This window comes from Schistocerca cancellata, chromosome 10, assembly GCF_023864275.1.
Source record: "Schistocerca cancellata isolate TAMUIC-IGC-003103 chromosome 10, iqSchCanc2.1, whole genome shotgun sequence".
Classification (NCBI taxonomy): Eukaryota; Metazoa; Arthropoda; class Insecta; order Orthoptera; family Acrididae; genus Schistocerca; species Schistocerca cancellata.
Genome location: NC_064635.1, coordinates 85,013,532 through 85,037,784, shown reverse-complemented (window position 1 = coordinate 85,037,784; position 24,253 = coordinate 85,013,532). Strand labels below are relative to the sequence as shown.

Genomic DNA, 24,253 nt, shown 5'->3' with positions numbered 1-24,253 from the left:
AAGGAAACTCCAGGATTGAATAACAGCAATATTGTGAAAAGGATGTAGAGGAGGTGGTGAGTTGCCACATTTAAGCTTTCGGCCTAAAGGCCTTCTCCTGAAATAGAGAAAAACACACACACACACACACACACACACACACACACACACGGCCAATGTCTCTGGCTGCTGTGTCTACAAACTACCTAGAACAGATAGATGGTTAGACCTAATGGCTACAAATAGACCTGATCTCTTTGAGAATGTTCACATTGAAACTGATATCAGTGAACATGGGGCAGTTGTTGCAGCTGTGATTACCGAAACACAAAAAGTCGTCAGTAATGTCACATCTCAAGGACAAACTTGAAATATTTAGCTCTTGTTTTGAGCATATAGAGGAACTGTGGCTGAAGTTTACAAGGGTATTTGACTGTACACTGGATAGATATATACCTAGTGAAAGACTTTATGATGGGGTAGTCTCTATGGTTTACAGTCTCTATAAAGAAATTTTCAAAGAAACAATGACTACTACGTCATAATTGCAGAACAAAGCGTAGCGCCATAGATACAGAAATGTCAAATGAAGTGCTGTGGCTATCATAACTGACAAAAAGGCAGTTCAATTACTGTAACAGAATGTTATTGAAAGACCTCTCAGAAAACCATAAGAACTTCTGGGTATATGTAAAGGCTGTCAGTGATACTAAACTGATGTTCAGACATTCACAAAAGCAGAAGTGCCGTACTCCATTTTCAAATGTTCCTTTGCACAGTAAAATCTAGGAATACTACCCCAGTTCAGTTCTCTCACCACTGCAAAGATGAGAGGGGGTGATGAGAAATAGCTGAAATCTCTAAACTCTGATGAAGTTCCACGGCCCAATGTAATTTATAACAGATTATGTACACAATATGCTGCTGACTTGGCACCCCTTCTAATCTTATCATCATATATTCATGGAACAAAAAACTGTGGCCAGTAGTTGGAAGAAAGCTTAGGTCACACCCATCTACAAGAAGGGTAACCACGCTAACGTCCAACATCCTCAACATCCAGTCATTGTAAAATGTGAAAAAATGCTGAGCTCAAACATAAGTGAAGTCTCTCAGACAGAATGATGTCTTCCACGCCACCCAACACTGAGAATGACGGTTCAAACCTGTATCCGGCCATTCTGATTTAGGTTCTCTATGATATCCCTAAATCACTTCAGAGAAATGCCAAGATGGTTCCTTTGAAAGGGCACGGCTTACTTCCTTCACCATCCTTTCCTAATTCGATGGGACCGTTGACCTCGTTGTTTGGTGCCCTTCCCAAATCAACCAACCATGCCAACCAGCATGGATACCAAAAAATCAATAATATGTAACCCAATTCACACTTTACACACACACACACACACACACACACACACACACACACACACACACACACACTTAAAAGTATGCTCCAAGGTAGAATTAGATGCAGTTTTTCATGAGTAAAATATGTGACTGGATTGATGATTTCTTAGTAGAGAGGATGCACCCATGTTATTTTAGATGGAGAGTCATCAACAGACATAAAAGTAACTTACGCCATTCATCAAGGAAATGCAATATGGCCTTTTGTGTTTATGTTGTACAGGGCTGTTACAAATGATTGAAGCGATTTCATAAATTCACTGTAGCTCCATTCATTGACATATGGTCACGACACACTATAGATATGTAGAAATGTTTTGTTCGGCTGAAGCCGCACTTCAGGTTTCTGCCGCCAGAGCGCTCGAGAGCGCAGTGAGACAAAATGACAACAGGAGCCGAGAAAGCGTACGTCGTGCTTGAAATGCACTCACATCAGTCAGTCATAACAGTGCAACGACACTTCAGGACGAAGTTCAACAAAGATCCACCAACTGCTAACTCCATTCGGCAATGGTATGCGCAGTTTAAAGCTTCTGGATGCCTCTGTAAGGGGAAATCAACGGGTCGGCCTGCACAGAGCGAAGAAACGGTTGAACGCGTGCGGGCAAGTTTCACGCGTAGCCCGCGGAAGTTGACGAATAAAGCAAGCAGGGAGCTAAACGTACCACAGCCGACGGTTTGGAAAATCTTACGGAAAAGGCTAAAGCAGAAGCCTTACCGTTTACAATTGCTACAAGCCCTGACACCCGATGACAAAGTCAAACGCTTTGAATTTTCGGCGCGGTTGCAACAGCTCATGGAAGAGGATGCGTTCAGTGCGAAACTTGTTTTCAGTGATGAAGCAACATTTTTTCTTAATGGTGAAGTGAACAGACACAATGTGCGAATCTGGGTGGTAGAGAATCCTCACGCATTCGTGCAGCAAATTCGCAAATCACCAAAAGTTAACGTGTTTTGTGCAATCTCACGGTTTAAAGTTTACAGCCCCTTTTTCTTCTGCGAAAAAAACGTTACAGGACATATGTATCTGGACATGCTGGAAAATTGGCTCATGCCACAACTGGAGACCGACAGTGCCGACTTCATCTATCGACAGGATGGTGCTCCACCGCACTTCCATCATGATATTCAGCATTTCTTAAACAGGAGATTGTACAACCGATGGATCGGTCGTGGTGGAGATCATGATCAGCAATTCATGTCATGGCCTCCACGCTCTCCCGACTTAACCCCATGCGATTTCTTTCTGTGGGGTGATGTGAAACATTCAGTGTTTAAACCTCCTCTACCAAGAAACGTGCCAGAACTGCGAGCTCGCATCAACGATGCTTTCGAACTCATTGATGGGGACATGCTGCGCCGAGTGTGGGAGGAACTTGATTATCGGCTTGATGTCTGCCAAATCACTAAAGGGGCACATATCGAACATTTGTGAATGCCTAAAAAAACGTTTTGAGTTTTTGTATGTGTGTGCAAAGCATTGTGAAAATATCTCAAATAATAAAGTTATTGTAGAGCTGTGAAATCGCTTCAATCATTTGTAATAACCCAGTATATTAATGACATCACACAATATTAATAAAAACTCCAGATATTTTTCAGCTGATACAGCTACCCCTAAGGCAATACTGTCTGAAAAAAGCTGCACAAATATTCTGTCACATCTTACAAGGAGACATCTCAATAATCAAGTTTTTGTATTTTTAATATTATTTTATGATACATGAGGTTATTAAACAAATATATGCTAATTAACACATACCTGATCACCATTTTTGTATGAAAATTTGACATCTTGTTTTTAATTGCACATCACGCGAATTGCAAATACAAATTCTTCATTGTTAATATATATTATAAAAAGATTTTATAATTAAAAAATATTACAAATGTATTAACCATTTTTCATCAAATATTGATAATTATAAATTTATATTTGCTAAGAAAATTGTAATTTTGTGTGTAATATGGAATTAAAAACAAGATGAAGTGCATTTTTTATAAAAGATTGTCATTAGGTATATGTTAATTAGCATGTATTTGATAAATTTTATATTTAAATGGTGTAGGTATTGGGGAGGGGAGGAGTGTAGCACGTTTCAAACCAACGATCCATTAATCACCTGATTACCATTCTCCATTGTCACTGAATGAGCCATGTCGCCTGGCAGGAAAATTGACTTAATTTCAGCGAATTACAGTTCCTTGGAAACCTTGAAGGTCAATTTTCTCAGGAATTTTTGAGAGTTGCATTGAACTGCTTTGGGAACTTGGTATTTGAGCTCTGAACCTCACGTACGATAAATCTAAAAAAGAAATTATTACAAAATCTAATTACTAGGTATTCTTCTTGTTAGTAAGATTCCAAAGTGGTGCAGAGATTTGCAACTTAATTAAATGTTCAGAAATGTAAAACAAAAAATAGTAGTATCCTATAACTACAATGGTAGTGAGCCACAGTTGCAAATCAGTAAACTCGTACAAACACATGGGTGTAACAATTTCTGAGGATACAAGATGGAATATTCGCTTAGGCTCACTCAAAGGTAAAGCAGGCGGCAGATTTCAGTTTATTTGTAGATACTAAGAAAATGCAATGAATTTATAAATGAGACTGCTTACAAAACAGTTGTGCAACCGATTCCAGAATATTGCTGAAGTTTATGGGACCCATATCATACAGTATTAGCAGGTACTATTGTCCGCCCCCAGTAGCTGAGTGGTCAGCACAACAGGATGTCAATCCTAAGGGCCCAGGTTCGATTCCCGGCTGGGTTGGAGATTTTCTCCCCTCAGGGGACTGGGTGTTGTGTTATCATCATCATCATCATCATCATCATCATCATCATCATCATCATTCCATCCCCATCGACGCGCAAGTTGTTGAAGTAGCTTCAAATCAAAAGACTTGCACCTGGCAAATGGTCTACCCGATGGGAGGCCCTAGTGACCCGACATTTATTTAGCAGGTAATATTGAATGTATACAAATAAACAATACAAATACAGTTGCAGGTTTGTTTGACACCTGGGAGAGTCACAGATGTGCAGAAAACTGGAACTGGCGAATACTTGAAGACAGACCGCAACTATCTCACGAAAACCTACTAACCAAGTTTTAAGAATGATCATTAAGTGAACTGTGTATCACATTTCTAGGTACCGCGAAGACAGAGCCATTTAATCAATAGTTCCTTAGGCACTCCAGTCTCCAAAGGAAGAATTTCAAATATGTGGTACAATGGGAAGTACCCTCAGCCATGCCTTTCACAGTGCTTTGCAGTCTAGATGTAGATGTGATCTCAACTGAGGGGATTGTGGAAGCAGGTAAATAATGGAGAGGGTTTAAAGCAAGAGAGTTGGGGAGGGATAGCAAGTATTTGTCTGTATTTGTTTCTCTTCCTCGGGTCACCTGTTTATTGTAGAATAGAGAAGGCTGTAAATGGACACCTTTCGGTATAGTTTTGCACTGCTTTTTTGCAAGCAAAATGTCTCCTTATGAAATATTATATGAAGTAGTTTAATTGAAATCTTCTGAGCATCTGTATTACTAAATGACTAATCCAGTTCATTTTTTTCTGCATCCAGAGACAACAAAAACTTGATTTTCAGTATTTTGCATAATTATTGACCAAATTCAAAAATTTAAAATACTGTTATAATCTACCTATTAAGAAGTACAATCTTATGTTGCAGGTTTAACCCAGTAAACCAAATATTAGAGATAGAAAATATTTGTGTGTCTCAAGGCAGCAAAACTTACAGTGCACAAATCACCGAAATAATATTCATCCAGTATTTGAGAGCGAAAGCACTTAGCAGCTTCCAACAAACTTTACAAATAATTTCAAACCTTTATGAAACTTTTTCTTGCTGACACCACCACAAAATAATGAAAGGAAAAATTTGATCCCTTGTTACATTTTGACACTCTGTGCAGTCAGACTTCAGTATCAGGCATGACATTTCACTATCTTACTTCATTACTACTACTATCTTCATTTGTTACACAATATGATGACAGTATCTTCACATACCACCGAATGCAGCAGCAAAATTGTATCATTGTACAACATATAGTGTGGGGCATAAAATGTCATAAATATTGAGAGTCTTGAAAGACTGACTTAAAACGGAGTACACATTACCCATACTAAATATACCCAGTGTTTGATTATAAGAGTACTTAGTGACTTCCAAGAAACTTGAAACATAATTTCATACCTTTTCCAACTTTTTCTTGTTTCGTATTTAGCATAAAATATTTAAGTAAAACCAAACAATGGAAAATCCAGGATGGAATGTAACAATATAATGAAAAGGATAGCTGCTACTCACCAGCTAGCAGAGATGCTGAGTCACGGAAACACACAATAAGACATTTGTCAAAAATAGACAACATGCGCGACTTCGTGCGTGAACACACACACACACACACACACACACACACACACACACACGACACAGTCTCTGGCAGATGGAGCCAGACTGCAAGCAGCAGCACATTACGAGAGAGGCCCTTGGGGTGGGGGTAAGGAGGAGGCCGGGTTGGGAATGGAGAAGGATAGTAGGGTAGCGGTGGGGTATGGTGAAGCGCTGCTGGGAGCATGCAGGAAAGAGTTGGAGAGTAGGGCAGCTAGGTGAAGTCGGGAGGTCAGACGAAGTGGCAAGGATGGGCGGGGGGGGGGGGGGGGGGGGGGGGTAGCAGAAAGAAGCAAAAAGACTGGGTATGTTGGTGGCGTACAGGAGTTTGTAGTGCTGTGGAATGGGAATAGGGAAGGGGCTAGGTAGATAAGGACAAAGACTAACAAAGGTGGAGGCTAAGAGGGTTACAGGAACTTAAAATATATCCTACCCAGTTGCCTCTTCTATCATACGCTGCTGCTTGCAGTCTGGCTCCAGCTGCCAGAGACTATGGTTTTGTGTGTGTGTGGTGGGGGGGGGGGGGGGGTCTATTTTTGACAAAGGCCTTGTTGGCTGAAAGCTAACTTTATGACAGTCTTTTTGTTGTGCCTTTCTGCAACTCAGCATCTCCACTATTTGGTGAGTAGCAACTATCCTTTTCATTGGGATGTAATATTTAAGTAGAGTAATCTGGCATTTGGAGCAGTTTTATACATGGCAGTTTTTTAAAGAATTGGGTGTGGTGTGTTTACTGGTATAGAACTAAATGGGGAGATGACTTCAGAAGTGGAAGTAACATTGAGACATATCGTGCAAAATCATCGGATGCAAAAGTGGCTTCAGGAGTAACCCAGGGGGCTACTACTGTTCACAAAATGTAGAAATGATGTGGTGAATGGTAATGGAAATTCTATAGGGAAGTTTATAGATGATGGTGTTGTGTATAGGAAAGTTGCATTGCCAGACAACTACACTGAAATACAGAAAGGCCTCCAGGGTATCACACTTGTTGCAGGGTCTAACAGTTCAATCTCACCATGGATAAATGTGCTGCAGTACATAAATTGGTGGAAAGAATCATTATTTTTCAATTACTTGATGGGCAGTCAATCATTGAAACAGTGGCAACTGTAAAATATCTAGGAGTGTTCATCTTGAGTGATCTGTGAGAAAAACCACATGAAATTAATTGTTAGAAAAGCAGACGCCAAGCTGAAATTTGTTGTAATAGCACTAAGGAAACGAATTTGTCTATGAAAGATGAGACACATTTGTCACCTGCTGTTCTCATCAAACCACAGTGGCATCCACTACAAGAGATGTGTTGCGCGTCGCGAAGAGGGCTACTGTTACAGATCTGAGAGTTTACAAAGAGTTGAGCAACATATTACTTCCTATCAAATTCGTCAGTGAAATAATTCCACTACAAAAATTGGAGAAATCACACTTTATGTGAAGCCTCACTGACAATCGTTCTCGCAAATATTATTTGTGAGCAGAACAGAGAAGGGACAAAATAGATCAGTAGATTGATAAGCTAAAAGTGTGCATCAAGACTATGATTGTATGTGAATCAAATTACAGCATGTACACGAGGGTGGTTTGATGAGTCTGATAAAGAAGCAAGAAAGTTGTTTGTTTCATAAACAACTCACCTAACTTCTCGATGTAGTCTCCTTTGAGGAAATACATTTACCCCAGTAATCATCCAGCTGTTTTGTCCCTTCGAAAAATAGGTTCTGTCAAACTGCAAAATTCTCATTGACTTCAGCTATCAGTTCCTCATTTGATGAAAATTTCTTCCCGACAAGCCAAAGTTTCAAGTTAAGAACAGGAAAATGTCACTTGCTGAATAGGATTGATGAGGAACCAATTCAAAGCCCAGTTCATACACTCGTGCCACTGCTATCGCTGATGTGTGGGATAGTGCATTATCTTGGTGAAAGAGCACTTTTTTGCGTGCCAACTTTGATCTTCTTTCAGCCAATGCAAGTTTCAAGTTATTCAACAATGAAGCATAATAATGTCCAGTTATGGTTCTGTCTTTCTCCAAGTAATCTATGAGGATTATTCCTTGAGAATCCAAAAAAAGTGGACATCACCTTACCAAATGACAAAATAATCTTTGCATACTTGGATGCACTCTTTTTGACTACACTGATTGCTATTAAATACCATTTGACATTGTGTTGAAATGTTGCGCCATTGGTTGACTGTGAGCAATCATGGCACCCACCTTGCATGAGCTTTCTTTTTCATAGCCTATTTTCGATGCAGAATATTATGTACTCGCCCAGTTGAGATGCCTACTGTATCAGCAGTCTCTCAAATTTTTATTCATCAGTCTTGCATAATCGTGCCATGCATTTTGTCAATGGTTTCCTTCGTGATAACCTCAATTGAATTGTCGAGGCAGAGTTCATCTTTGGTGTTTGTCCGAGCATGTTTAAATTCATTAATCCAAAACCAAATTCAATCCAAAGGGACCATGATGGTGCAGACTATGCATGAACTTATCCAATTCTTTTTTGATTTGTGTGGCAGTCCAACAGTCCAGATGAAAATGTTTAGTAACAGCACAAAACTTGGTTTTCTCCGTTTTCAATCGCAGTCAACACACTGACCAATTCAGGCGGCTGTCAACAATGAACTGTTTGTTGTATGTTGTTGAAATTCTTAATAAAATCCTTTGAATAATCGAGCTCACCAACTCTGGAGACACAACAAAAATGTTCCATTCTTCCATGGAAATTTTCCAGGGTAATTATAAACTCCATGATACATTTCAAAAAATCACAGATGTATGACCCGTAACAAATGGTACAGTATATGAATGACAAACTCCTAATGCTTCCCCCTCCCCAATAATGTTTATAAATGTTGTGTGTTAAACATTCACAACATGGCCCACATATAGTCGGTAGTCCAGTTCTGCTCATACCCGGCCCAGGATATCAGGAATGACGCTAAGAACAGCTGCTGCAATGCCTTGTCACAAGTTCTCGAGATTCTGTCGTTTAGATTAGACTGATTTATCGTGTAACTGAAGTTTAATGGATTCCTTTTAGCGCTCTTGTGGATGACCTACCACTTCCATTATTTAGGGTCAGTTGCCAATTTTTGCACGCTTCAGATATCTTTTCTAAATTGTTTTGATCTTCTAATGAGTGTACTAGACAATAAACGATGGCATCATCTGCAAAAAAAACTTAAGATGGCTGCTCGGATTGTCTCTTAATCATTTATATAGATAAGGAACAGCAGAGGGCCTATAATGCTACCTTGGGGAACACCAGAAATCACTTCTGTTTTACACAATGACTTGCCATCAGTTACCGTGAACTGACAGGAAATCACAAATCCAGTCGCAGAAATGAGACAATATTCCATAAGAATGCAATTTCACTACAAGCCACTTGTGGGGTACAGTGTCAAAAGCCTTCTGGAAATCTAAAAATACGGTATCAATTTGAAATCCCTTGTAAGTAGCACTCAACACTTCTGTGTATGTAAAGAGCTAGTTGTGTTTCACAGGAATAACATTTTCTAAATCCGTGTTGACTGTGTGTCAATAGACTGTTCTCTTTGAGATAATTCAAAATGTTCGAACGCAATATATGCTCCAAAATCCTGCTGCATATCGCCATTAATGATATGGGCCTGTAATTTTGTGGATTACTTCTAATACCTTTGTTGAGTATTGGCGTGACCTGTGCAGCTTTCCAGTCTTTGGATACGGATCTTTCGTCGATCAAGCGGTTGTATATGATTACTAAGTATGCTATTGTATCTGCATACTCTGGAAGGAACCTAATAGTGGTTTAAGTTGCTTCACTACTCCGAGCATATCTACTTCTATGTTACTCGTATTAATTCAAATCCTGGAATATTTACTTTGTCTTCTTTGATGAACGAATTTCAAAAGGCTGTGTTTAGTGACACTGCTTTAGCAACACTGTTGTCAATAGTATTTACATTGCTATCGCGCAGAGAAGGCGTTGACTGTGTCTTGCCACTAGCATACTGTACATACGTCCAGAATTTCTTTGGATGTTCTGCCAGGTCACGAGATACAGTTTCGTTGTGGAAACCATTGTACAGAGGATTTTCCACACAGCTGGTTGAGCAATGATCAATTCTGCACTAGTTCGATAAGTAGTCTTCTAAGGGACTTAGCAAAATCACATCCCTCACACGGTCCACTGCATGTTTTGACGCACCCACTCAGCCCGAACATTTTGTGTCACACAGGCAACTGTTGTCCTCAAATTTCTTGTACTGTATCTCTCTGTTGTTGTAAACTTGTAGTGTCTTCTGAAACTTTCCACCAGATGCTCTTGACGACGGGCAAGTTATAGCATATCATATGCTTTTCCTGCCTTGTTTGCTGTCTTTTTCATCAACTACACTTGGTGGCATTCCTCTCTGCAGTTTTCCAAACTAAATTACTGGCACCATGTTAAAAGAAAAAACTTCGAGAGTTTCTCATTCCTGTACTGCATCATTTGTTATACTATATTTAGCCATTTACCTATACCGGTGTTTTAAAATGTTTCATTTGCTTTATAATTACCCTCTGTTATAGAACTATTAAGGTTGTATTGCTGTGTGTGTTGTCTTGAGTGTTGTGTATTACCACATTTTTTACTTGATGGTTGCAGTTTTCTTTTAAAATTTTGTGAGTCAGAATTAGTTAGTGCAAATGAAAAACAAATATGAAAATAATGTGTATTTAACAAACAAGAATACTTAATGGTAGTGCTATAAAGTAATACTAGATTTTTGCTTTGTTAGCTATAATGAATACTACAGTTGCAAAACAGCCTTTACCAGACACATGCATTAACACAAAAATTACACTTAAGTGTTCAATGTGCGTGCTGAAGTGCACATTAGAGATACATTTAGCAGAGTGATGCTTTTGGCTGGCACGTCAGGATACATTTTCTGTTGCAACTACATACCACCTCACCATCCATTTCGTTTTGTACACAGTTCCCTAATGAGAGAAAAATCAGTATTTTATTATTAAAGTATTACACTGATTTCATATGTTGAAAATTTGTTGCTCTGCAACAGAGTTACAATTTGGAGCTTATTTTCTTTTTAGAGTCTAACATTATACATATCTTGGCTGAAAATTTTGAAAGATGTCCTGTTATATTTGGGAGATAAAATCTCAAAACTTTTAGCATATCTTTCTTGTATTTGTTTGACTGTGATGCAACATAAACTCATCAGCGTGTGAGATTTTGTGTGCATCCACTGTGTTGTGTGGGTAGTTGGCAGACAGGGATCTACATTTTTGTGTGTGTTTATGATTGTAGCTATATTATAACAAATTGTCATCTGTCTCTTTCAGGAAATGGTTAACCTGCCTTGCATATACATATGCGAATTCTGCCTAAAATATAGAAAAAGTAGGAAATGTCTTAGGAGGCACTTGGTAAGTTTCAAACCACCATTTTTGTCATTTATATAGTTTTGATAAATATCTCAGTGAAATTGGTTATGTGGCTGTGCCGCTATTGTACTGAAACTCCCTCCCACCATTATTCACAATCTAGAACATAAACAGGCCCAAAATACAGTCATGAGCTGTCCTCCAAGAGCCTTAGTCCCAAAGAAGCATCAGGACTTTCCATAGGCCTTACCTTTTGCTCCACTCCCAAATTCGATCTTGCTCGACTTGTTAAAGATCTCTCCTCTCCCAGTCTCTACATTGGAGACACTTCGTTGCCACCATCCCTACCAATTGTTCTTAACCCAAAATTAGTACTGAACACTGCCTGACTCAGTTCACTCGTCCATCCAACCATGATCCACCCACACTGCGCCCCAATCATCTCTTGTTAACCTTCCAGAATTTCTTAACCTCAAACCTTGCCTCACAATCATTTCCCAAACCCCTCAACATGGAAACCAACCTTGCATCAGCAGAGAGAACCACAATCCACCACCTAAAAACTGATCCAAACCTTATAATCCTACCTACTGACAAAGGCTTTGCCACAATGGTTTGGAACTGCAGTGATTACCTGGCAGAGAGAGTCTGCCGGCTGTTACATCCATCCGCATAAAAACCCTGCCACAGTGACTCCATTCCAGAAATCCAACAGGATGCTCCTCATGTCATTGCTCCCTCTATACTATAGTCCCCAATGCCTATGGACTTGACTCTATTGAACACCACCTTTCCAAATGCCTGACTGACTACAGATTTACAAAGTCCTTCCTGGTCACCATTATCAGCTATGTCCCCACCCACAATTTCTTTTCCTCTGAAGGTATAACTAAACAAATTGGTGGTACATCGGTGGGCACAAGCATGATACCATCCTATGCCTCCCTGTTCATGACCCTTCTACAGGAATTCTTACTAACCACCCAGAATCTCATACCCTCCACCTGGCTCAGATTCATTAATGAGATCTTTGTGATTTGTTCCGAGATTGAGGACACCCTATACACATTCCTCCAGAACCTCAAAGTCTTCTCCGTTCAATTTACCTGGTACTCCTCATACCAACGAGCCACCTTCCTAGATGTTGACCTCCATCTCAAAGATGGCTACTTCAGTACCTCCGCCCATATCATACTTAACAACAACAAGCAATACGTGCACTCCAACAGCTGCACCCATTCCATACCAGGAAGTCCCTTCCATACAGCCAAGCCACCTGTAGTCATAGCATCTGTAGGGATGGGCAGTCCCTCTCCAAATACACCACCTGTTTGGTTAAGGCCTTCATAGATTGAAATTATCCTCTCAACCTTGTACAGGAATTATTGTGACTCGCCGATCATTCAAAGTGCCGCCACGCAGTTACGCACGTCCTGTACATGCGGCACTGTCTGCCAGCCATGCAGCAGCCACGCCACCTAAGTGGCCAGCCAGCCAGCGGCCGCTAGACTTGGACTCAGTGCTCATTCGAATGTTACTGTGTTCACATGTCTTGCTTGTCAACTTGCTCAGTGACTTATATGTGTTGTGTTGTTTTGAAATATATGTGTTCAACTTGATGTTATAACAGCAATATATCTCTTATGCCTTCTCTCTCGAGTCACCTACTACCTCCAACATTCTCACTGTCTGTCTGCAAGGAAGCTCACTCCCCTTGTGATCCAGTACCACCCAGGACAGGAGCAATTGAATCATATTCTCCACCAGGGCCTCAGCCACCTCATATTGTGCCCTGACATGAGGGATATCCTACACACTATCCTCCCCATCCCTTCCAATTGGTATTCCACCACCCACCAAACCTACACAATATCCTTGTCCATACCTGCTCCACCCCTACTCCACACCTGCTCCCAATGCATTGCCTCATAGCTCGTATCACTGTGGGAGACCTTGAGGCAAGACCTGCTCCATAAATCCTTCCACCATCACCTGCTCCAATCCGGTCACAGGCATCTCCTATCCCATCAAAGGCAGGACTAATTGTGAAAGCAGTCGTGTGATCTGCAAACTGAGCTGCAATAACTGTAATGCTTTCTACATGGACATGACAACTAACGTACAAATATGCACTGACAAACTGTGCCCAAGAGACAGCTGACCACCTGATTGCTAAACATGCTGCCCAACACATTGTGCATCATTTCAGTGACTGCTTCACAGCCAGCACCATCAGGATCCTTCCTACCAACACCAGATTTTCTGAATTGTGCAGGTGGGAACTCTCCCTGCAGTATATTCTGTGTTCCTGTTTACGCCCATGGCCCCAATAGTCAATAGTCCTTGTCCTCTGCCCACCTGTCCCTTCCCAGCTCACACTCAATCACTACACAGTCTGCTGATCCATCAGCTATGTCTTTTTCCCCTCCTGCAGTTCTCTCCTCTTCTGGTTCCCTCTCACCCCCAAACATCCCGACTGCTCCTAGCAGCCGTACCCTGTCCCCACCACATCCCTGCACACTCTCAGACGCAGCTCTTCACTTTCACCAACCCCTACCCTGCTATTCCTGCCCAACACCACCACCCCTATCCTCAGTACCCATGCCAGATTGCTACTCCCATAGGTGTGACCATAGTGACCAGAGACTGTGTGTGTGTGTGTGTGTGTGTGTGTGTGTGTGTGTGTGTGTTTTACACACTGAGCCTAAAAACTTACCACTATCCAAAGATTTGCCTATTAAAGAAAATGCTGTAATTAATCAGGGCAACAATTGAGCCGACCGAGGAAGTGGTGCTCTTGTCACAGACCCCTAGCACTCTTAAAACAGTAAGGAATGTTAGGTAAGAAAATAAATTGATCTGCAATGAGTATTTACTTAGTAATATGAATTTAAAGATGGAAGGAAATGGAGCATAAGCTACTGAATGACTTACTGATACCAAAATACAGTGTATGTGCCAAAACAATGCTCAAATTTGAAGTCGTGCTACAATCTTTTGCGTAAATGCTCTCTACTATACACTAACTTCACTTAAAATCAGCTTATATTAATTGTCACTAAGCCCAAGTTATTGCAAAATATTAAATACAGAGTCAGTAAATTTACTTTGAATGCGGGGAGAAGCTTTGTGAAAATAATCTCTTGCTGGAAACTAATGTAATAAAGAAAAATCATTTCTGATAAACATCATCATGATCTGAGTACTACATAAGGAAATCAACAGCTTTGAATATCCAATAGAAACAAAATACTCTTACAATGCCAACCTTCAGTTGCTAATTATGTGGCGTAATACTTTTTCTTCTGACTATTCACTGAAAAGGTATGGCTGAGGTTATATTGTTTTCATTAATCTGCAGACATTCTGTTAAAAGTAATTCCTTCAGCAGCAATTGATATTTATGTAGGTAACTAATCATTTAATGTTTTGCTCAGTATAATTTTTAATTGAGGCTCTCTCAGGTTAGATAAAAACGAGAAGCTAAAATAAAAATCCCGCGGCAAATATCTTTAATAGTTAATGCAAATATTTATTCCTTAACAGAAGGGACACTTTCAAGGAAACTGATATAGAATTAGTCTAACCATTTAGTTTTACACTCAATATAAGTTTCATTGGCAGCATGACTATGGATCATTTTCATAGTTCATACAGAGAAAAGACTGATGTCATAGTACTTCTACACCATTGTCTATTTCCTTTCGCACAATTGAATATATGCCTTTCCTCTTGCACTACTAGTAAATAAATCTATCTACACCGTGAATTTGACCCAAAATATTTCTTCCTTCGAATGTATATCTTCTGATCACTTAAATTCTGTCCTGGATTGAAAATATTTGGAAGTTCACTACTTTATTCACCACTAAATACCTTAAGAATCTGTTGAAAAATGTTTTTTCAGCAAGCAAGAGTTCTTCTCTATTTTTTTAAAAGTGACTTTATGTTCAGTGAGTTACTATTTCCACATGTGCAGTACCATGAATAATGTCAGTGTGATTCTGCCATTATTCATGGTACTACACATATTGCGTTCACAGTTAAATGTCCGAACACAAGCACTATACTAGCAAGTAATCAGCACTTTCTTTGTATGCATTAACAAGTAGCATATTTAGATAATTAGAAAACTGTTCAGTCTTTCTCCATGCAGTGTTAATTTATAATAGTAGCTCACTCCCATTCCTGTTCTCTTACTCCATGTTGGTCGTACTCATGCATTACCACTATTTCATTTTCTGTTGATAATTCCGCACTCAGCTGACCATAAATCTCGGTCTTCCTGCCCTATACTTTAGTAATTCCCACTATTGAACTTCAACCCATCCATTTCTCTTTCTGAGTTGTCTAACCTAACTGCTCTATAAGAGACCTCACTTTACACCCCCTACCCTCAGACATCAGATTCGTCTCATACAATAACATCCTCCTGAGTAGTCCCCACCTGGAGATCTGAATGGGGGGACTATTTTTCCTCCAGAAGATTGTACATCGTTAAACCATACAGTAAAGTCGCATGTTCATGGGAAATATAACAGCTGTAGTTTCCAGTTTCTTTTATTTATTTTTTTTTCCAGCCATTCGCAGTGCCATTGTAATGTGGCCATATTGGATAATGTTACAGTGCCATATGTTAGCCTGTCCTCTGCACAGATACCCATTTGATGATGTGTTTACACCACCTGTATAGCTGTTTGTATCATTGAGGCACACTAGCCACTCCACCATGACAAGGTCTGTGGTTTGTGATCGAAAATAAAGTGTAATATTCCTTAATAAAGGAAGGAACCCATTTATTAGTGCATGGTTGGGCAGCTTGGCAATGTTTTCATGTATCTGTGTGTGAAGTATGTATTTGCCATCTAACATAAAGATCCTTGTAGCATTTGGTATTATCGACAGTCGTTAGGTAAGTAAATAGAAAAGTCCTAAATGCAGCTGTGAAAAGATATAGTTGATGTTTTGCAGTGCACATATAAGTTCTGTAGCTATCATTCCCAAGATTACCATCATTCTTGGTCAGAGAAAATTGCTTTAATTTAGGCAGTATATGTGATCTGGCACTTTACATTTGCATCCTCCCCCCCAATACACACACACACCTCCCTATATGATTCATGTATCACAACCAGGAGTTCCAGGCACTGGTTCAAACTTCTCTCCAAAATCATTTAATGGCACTCAGGTTGCAATGGGCAGACAATATGCTAGCTGTCCCTTTCTCACTCACAGCAGGTAGTGCACTTCTATTAAGACACCAGTCTTGCAATGGCAGCTCTGCATCATTATACTACAGTGTAGAGTTGGCCTTACCTTAATGAACACCACACACCTTGTCAGTAATTCTCTTTACATACTCTAAACTAAACTCCATCCGAACAGGTCTCAAAAGATCCAACGGTACTGACCGACCGCTGTGTCATCCACAACTAGGAGCGTCACTGGATGCGGATGTGGAGGGCCATGTGGCCTGCACACTGCTCTCCCCGCTGTATGTCAGTTTATGAGACCGGAGTCGCTACTTCTCAGTCAAGTAGCTCCCCAGTTTGCCTCACAAGGGCTGATTGCACCCTGCTTGCCAACAGCACTTGGCAGACCGGATGGTCATCCGTCCTAGTGTTAGCCAAGACCAGCATCGGTGACCTGACGGGAACCGGTGTTACCACTGCGACAAGACTGTTGACCCACATTACTTTCGTGCTTGGAAAAATTTGGTACTGAAAACATCACCCAGTCATGTAATTTCAGATCGGTTGACTGCTGTTAGAAAACCATTGCCTCGGTGGTGGCATGTGGCCAAAGAAACTGGCACACCAGCCTAATATTGTGTACACCTGCCTAATATTGTGTAGCGCCCCTGCAAGCATCCAGAAATGCTGCAATACAATGTGGCATGGACTCAACTAATGTATGAAGTAGTGCTGGAGGGAACTGACACCATCAATCCTGTAGGGCTCTCCGTAAATCCGTAAGAGTATGAGGGGTTGGAATCTCTTCTGACCAGCATGTTGCAAGGCATCCCAGATATGCTCAATAATGTTCATGTCTGGGGAGTCTGGTACCCAGCAGAAGTGTTTAAACTCAGAAGAATGTTCCTGGAGCCACTCTTTAGCAATTCTGAACATGTGGGGTGTTGCATTTTCCTGTTGGAATTGTCCAAATATGTCAGAATGCCCAGTGGACATGAATTGATGCACATGATTAGACAGGATGCTTAGGTTTTGTCACCTGTCAGTCATATCTAGACGTATCAGGGGTCCTGTATCACACCAACTGCACATGCTTCACACCATTACAGAGCCTCCACCAGTGTGAACAGTCCGCTGCTGACATGCAGGCTCTACGGATTCATGAGGTCGTCTCTATACCTGTACACGTCCATCCACTTGATACAATTTGAAACGAGGCTCGCCCGACCAGGTGACATGTTTCCAATCATCAACAGTCCAATGTCATTGTTGACTGGCCCAGGCGAGGCGTAAAGCTTTGTGTCGTGCAGTCATCAACGGTACATGTGTGGACCTTCGTCTCCGAAAGCCCATATCAATGATGTTTTGTTGAATGGTTCGCATGCTGACACTTGTTGATGGCCCAGGATTGAAATCTGCAGCAATTTGCAGAACGGTTGCATTTCTATCACGTTGAACAATTCTCTCCCATTCTTGCAGGATCTTTTTCCGGCCGGAGTAATGTCGGAGATTTGATGTTTTACTGGATTTCTGATATTCGCGGTATACTCGTGAAATGGCCGTACGGGAAAATCCCCATTTCATCGCTACCTCTGAGATGATGTGTCCTTTCTCTCGTACACAGACTATAATGCCATGTTCAGACTCACTTAAATGTCGATAAACTGCCATTGTAGCAGCAGTAACCAATCTAACAATTGTGCTTGACACTTGTTGTCTTATATAGACATTACTGACTGGAGCACTGTATTCTGCCTGTTTACGTATCTCTGTATTTGAATACACACAGTGTCTTTGGCGCTGCAGTGTATATACACAGTGCAAACAAGTATTCCTTTTCGAAAAACCCCTAGTTGTGTCCCATTGAGATGTGTAAGTTTGAAATTTGGCCCAAAGGTGTCTACAGCCTTTCTCTGTAATGGTGTTAAAGTGTGGTGCCCGATGTCACCCTCGGGATGAGTGATGCTTGGAACAGCAAGGTGCTGAAACAAAGGCCACAGCTCAGAAATTTATGTTAGCTGTAGGGTGTGTTAATGATGTCTGACACCCCCACAGGTGGGATATTTGTGCCCAGGTGCCAGAGCAGCTATGAGGCACCAGTCATCTGAATGGTCATAAAAGGCTCCAATGGGTACAGATTTAATGTGCTCATCAAAGGTGTGTGGATAGGAATGAGGCTGTTGCCAAAATGGGGGTGGGCATCTTACAGGGACACATTACAATTTTTTTTCACACAAATGCCAATGTTGCACATGTCTGTCATCTGTCACAGGAGGTGCAAAACGAGAAGCCTGAAAAAGCATAAACACCCTTTAAAAAAACTAAACTCCATCCGAACAGACCTTCAGAGGCTGCCGTGTCATCCTCAGCCCACAGGCATCTCTGGATGCGGATATGGAGGGGCATGTGGTCACCACTTCGCTCTCCTGACCATTCTCAGTTTTCGTGACTGGAGCCACTACTTCTCATTCAAGTAGCTCCTCAATTTGCCTCATAAGGGCTGAGTGCACCCTGCTCGCCAACAGCGCTCAGCAGACCGGACAGTCACCCATCCAAATGCTAGCCAAGCCCAACAGCACTTAGCTTCGGTGATCTGATGGCAAGTAGTGTTACCACTGTGGTAAGGCAATTAGCCCTCTTGACATACTGTGACACACTGATAGTTTTGTTTTGTCCAGTCCAATAAATAATTAGGTAATATGAAGATAGGTCCCTATTTTGAAAATTGGAAAAGTGATGATCGATGAGCCTTAAGCATTAAAAGGGTTTGTAATGTTTTGGTTTTCAAAAAAGTTGTTCTTCAGAACTCTCTCTCTCTCTCTCTCTCTCTCTCTCTCTCTCTCTCTCTCTCTCTCTCTCTGCCCCCCTTTCTCTCTCATCTCCCCCTTCCTCCTTTTCCCTCTCGCCTCCCCTCTTACCCCCTTTCTCTCTCGTCTCCCCCATCCCCCCTTTCTCTATCGCCTCCCCCTTCCCCCTTCTCTCTCTCGCCCCCCCCCCCCCCCCACACACACATGTGCACACACTAATATGTAATTCCAAATTATTAACCTCAAGGTATGCTAATGTTTGCCAGAAAAGGTGAAATTACATTAAACATGCTGATAACTCTAAAATCAAACTTCCATGTTCATCTCCAGTACTGTTGTCAGATTCAGCAACATCCAAATTCAGCTGTGCGTAGCAGGAGAGTGAAATTTAATCATTTCACTGTTTGTCCTAGAAAGTACAAGTGTCTTAAGTTAGAGTCTCTCCGTAGCACTTATAGTAAAACAGCACACACTGTACAGGGCACAAAATAATCCTGTCATGGCTGTATAGCAGGAAAATACTAATCCTATGTTTCATCTTTCCATTGCTCTCTTTTTTCCTAATACACTAAATTCCAAAAGCAAGGTATGTGTGGTTCTTCGTGTTGCCAGTGTTAATAATCATTCTAGTAGCACAGATATTTTTGTAGATATTTACAGGTTTTCATTAAGAGCATGTGTAAGTTGCAGCATTGGTGCCAGGGGCACGACTAGACTTGTTAGCAGTACCAGTGTTTTATTTTACCACTTTCCCTGTAAATCTGTTACTTGTGAAGTTCTATCACAGATGATGCTTGTTTTTGCTGTTGTGATACTCTAAGACAAATTTAGTCTGAATTCTCAAAATAAATTGCAGCTTTTGCAAAGTGAGCTCAAGGGAGACTACAGGACTTACCAAATTGTTGCATAAATTCGTAGCATTTTTCCATAAGTTTAATAAACACAACAGATACACCTAACAGAGTCTTTAGTCATCAGTAATAAAGACTCCTTAACTAATTACAACAGTCTGCCAGTGCTGGGGTAACCTTTCGATCCCATGACTGTAGAAATCTTGTGGTTTTGAGGCAAAGAAGTCTTAGAGCCGTGTTCAGAGTCATTTTGATCTGGAAAGGTAGTTCCTTAAAGGTTGTTTGATAGTGGTAAAGATGAAAATCTGAGGGCCCAAGGTAAGATGAATAAGGTGGGTGCAGAAACGTTTTCCAACCCAACTCCTGTATAGTGTTTTTGGCAGTCTAGCAGAAAGCGGGCAGACGTCATTGTGGAATAACATCACTTCATGTAGTCTTCCTGGTTGTTGCTCTCGGATTGCACTTGCAATATGTCTCTGTTGTTGACAGTAAATGTCAGCAGTGATGGTTACACCTCAAGGCAGCAATTTGTAATATGCCACACCATTGCTGTTCCACCATATGCATAACATTACCTTTTGCGGATGTGCACAGGTCTTTCTACAGGGCATTATTGCCCTGCATACCTTCATTTTCTTATGTTAGCATAAAGACACCATTTCTCATCACCTGTAATGATACAGGATAGAAATCGGTGTTGTTCACAAGCCAATTGATGACGAGCAAGGAGAGGTGCACATTTGACCACATACTGATTTTTGTGATTTTGACTTAAGCATGCAGCGCCCATACTCCCGATTTTTGAACCTTCCGCATTGCACGCAAATGTTGCACGTTGGTGGAATGGTCACAGTTCATCACATTTGCCACTTCGTAAGTACACTGACATAGATCATTGTGGATTAATGCATTAAAACAATCTTTTTCCAACACCAAGAATGTCTTCCTGAACATGGAGTGTCACTAATGTCAAAATGATCCTCCTCAAAACAAGAAAACTATTTTCTTGCCATGCTTTGTCCAGTGGCATTATCCCCACACATTGCGCAAATGTCTCTAGCTGCAATGTAAATGTTTCTTGCTGCCTCCACTGCACTGCTGTCACCCCTATATTGATCTCAAACAGAAGAATGTGTCAGAAATGTTCAAATTTCTCCACGTGACACTGCCCCCCCCCCCCCCCCCCCCAGGGGGTCCACAACTCTTAGGGATATGTGCGTGGTGAGTACGGGGCTCCGAGCTAGTGAAGTTCTCCTTCCTTTCTGGGCTGCCCTACCCCCCTTCCCCCCCCCCCCCCCCCCCCCCCCCCCCCCCTCACACTTCCTCTTCTTGGGAGTAATGTATCGAGCCTTCATCCGGAGACGGACATTTGAAAACTCCAGGATCCTGTTTCCTTTGTTTTTCTGCATCCTCACACTTTCTTCCTCTGTTGGTCTTCTCCTTGTTTTCATGCCTCAGTCTCCTTGCCCTATTCTCCTTGTCTTCTTTTCCGTGTCTTATTCTCCTCTTCGGCGTTTGAGATTCTTTCTTCTATCCCTCTCTCTCTTTCCTCTCCTCTTTCCTCCCTGTGCATATCTGAAGGCCGAGCCACGTGTTCCCACACATAGCTGGTGATGGGGTAATGAAAAATTCCCCGCCCTGGGTAGACAAGTAAGGCACGCACGTACCCCCTGGTAAAGGCCAGACCCAGGGAGGGGTGATTGCCTGAGCTGTTACCTTCCGAACGTGCCGATTGGTCCCTCCGTCCATTTCTCGGGAGTTGTGACCTGAGGTGTGAACAATCACCTAAGGCGGGAGTGCCCTCTGAGAGGGCCTCCACAAGGAAGGAGTGCGCCATCGGAGATGCTGGCAATCGTGGGGGATTCATCCACAATGGATTTCTATTCTTCTACTTCCCTGTCTTCTGCCCAAAAAAGAAAGTTAGATGAAATTCCTGTTCCAAAAATTCTACCACCAGCACCGAAGTTTCTTGGTTGTCCCAAGATCTGACGGTCACGATTTCTCAACAGTCAACCCTTTTGTCATTCAGAAGGGTGTAGGTGCGATTGCAGGACCAGTGAAATCTTGTACTCGGTTGTGCAACAGTACCCTACTGTTGGAGACAGAGAGCGCCTTCCAGTCTCAAAAATTACTTTGAGCCCCTCTCTTACACACATTTCCTGTACGGGTGGAGGCCCACCACACCTTGAATTCGTCGCGTGGCATGGTGTATACCAGGTCACTCGACGGACTAACTGATGAGGAGATTCTGTCTTTCCTCTGTGATCAGGTAGTGACGGCCGTCCATCAGTTCGTGAAAAGGGTCGACAAGGACCTCATACCGACCCGAACCATATTCCTGACATTCGACAATGTGCAATTGCCATCACGAATTAAAGCGGGTTATAAGATCATTTCTGTTCAGCCGTATGTACTCAGCCCTACAAGGTTTTACCAATGTCAGCAGCTTAACCATACACGGCAGTCTTGTTCAAGTGTAGCTAAATGCGTTACCTGTGGCAGGGACGTCCATGAGGGTGACTGTCCACCTCCGTCCCCTCGTTGCATCAACTGTACGGGTGACCATGCTGCCTCCTCTCGCGACTGCCCCGTCTACAAAGATGAGAAAAGTATACAGGCAATTCGAGTGAAAGAGAAGGTGTCGACCTTGGCTGCTTGCAAGTTATTCAATAGCAGAAAGTCCACTGTGCTTCCGGCAGGTAACTAAAGTACTGTTCTCACCTCTACTCGGCCTACCAGGGAGGTAGCAACACAGACATGCAATCTAACATTTAGCGATTCGGTCGTCAGATCGGCCAGTGCTCAGATCGTCCAGTCAACGTCTCCTCTTCCTCCCACCAACCCTAAGGCTCAAACATCGTCATCTGCTACTGCTAAGACGTGGACCTCTAAATCAGATGCTCGGACCTTAAAAAAGGAACTGACACGCGAAGATTTCTTGCATACACCAACTTCACAGCCATCAACTGTTCTTTCGACAAAACGTAATTCTTCAAAGAAGGCTCATAGAGAAAAGAGTTCTCCATCTCCACCGAGGCGCATTTCTTCTCCTGCGCCACCCAGCGGTTTCCATCCCCAGCCATCTTCAGTTTTGCCAGACTGCATTGCTGGTAGCTGATCATCTGACCTTTCACCGGCGGAGGAAGCTGCCCCTCCTGATCAGATCAGGAAGGTGGCAGACTCAACTGTTGAGTTGATTGACCATGACTCACTACCTATCGATTGCAGCAGCAGTGCTCCCTCGAAGCCAGGCCCTCAGCAGCCATTGAGGTGACCCTTTCTTGTTTCTTCTTCTTCTTTTCGTTTTCATAATGGCACTTCTTCAATGGAATATTCGCGCCATTCGGTCCAACCGAGAGGAACTAAAATTGCTCCTTCGAATGCACTGCCAGCTTGTGTTAGGTCACCAAGAAACGAAGTTACCCCCATGTGATTGTATTGACCTGGCACACTATACCTCCGTGCGTTTTGACCTACCCCCTGTGGCAGGTATTCCGGCTCAAGGAGGGGTCATGTTGCTGGTTCGGGATGATGACTACTACGATTCACTCACATTGCACACAGATCTGCAGGCAGTTGCCGTCCGAATTACTCTCCCCACTTTCACATTTTCCATTTGTACTGTTTACCCTCCATCATCGTCTGCCTTTACTAGGGCAGACATGATACAACTGATTGCTCAGCTTCCTACACCATTTTTGTTGATTGGAGACTTTAATGCCCACCATCCTCTTTGGGGCTCTCCAGCATCCTGCCCGACAGGCTCCCTCTTGGCAGACCTTTTCAACCACCTCAATCTAGTCTGCTTAAATACCGGTGCACCTACCTTCCTTTTGGATGCAACGCATACCTATTCCACTTGGACCTCTCAATATACACTATCCAACTCGCACGTCGGTTTGAGTGGTATGCTCTGTCTGACACATCCTCGAGCAACCATTTCCCCTGTGTCATCCATCTCCTGCATCACACCCCTTCTCCACGTTCCACTAGCTGGAACATCTCCAAAGCCGACTGGGGACTTTTCATCTCCCTGGTGACCTTACGTGATCAAAACTTCTCCAGCTGTGATAGTCAGGTCGCATACATCACGGACGTTATTCTCACTGCTGCTGAATATTCCATCCCTCGTACTCCCTCTTCTCCATGTCGAGTCTCAGTCCCCTTGTGGACTACAGCATGCAGCGACGCTATTCGTGCTCGATGA

General features: G+C 42.1%; 1 protein-coding gene across 1 annotated transcript in view; it reads left to right on the top strand.

Moving 5' to 3' along the window:
- Positions 1–24,253, top strand: part of LOC126106889 (histone acetyltransferase Tip60-like) — a 125,258-nt gene that overhangs the window by 65,698 nt on the left and 35,307 nt on the right. The window contains exon 6 of the mRNA XM_049913299.1: positions 11,155–11,238. Within this exon, the coding sequence (XP_049769256.1) occupies positions 11,155–11,238 (84 nt within the window). The remainder of the gene's footprint in view (positions 1–11,154; positions 11,239–24,253) is intronic.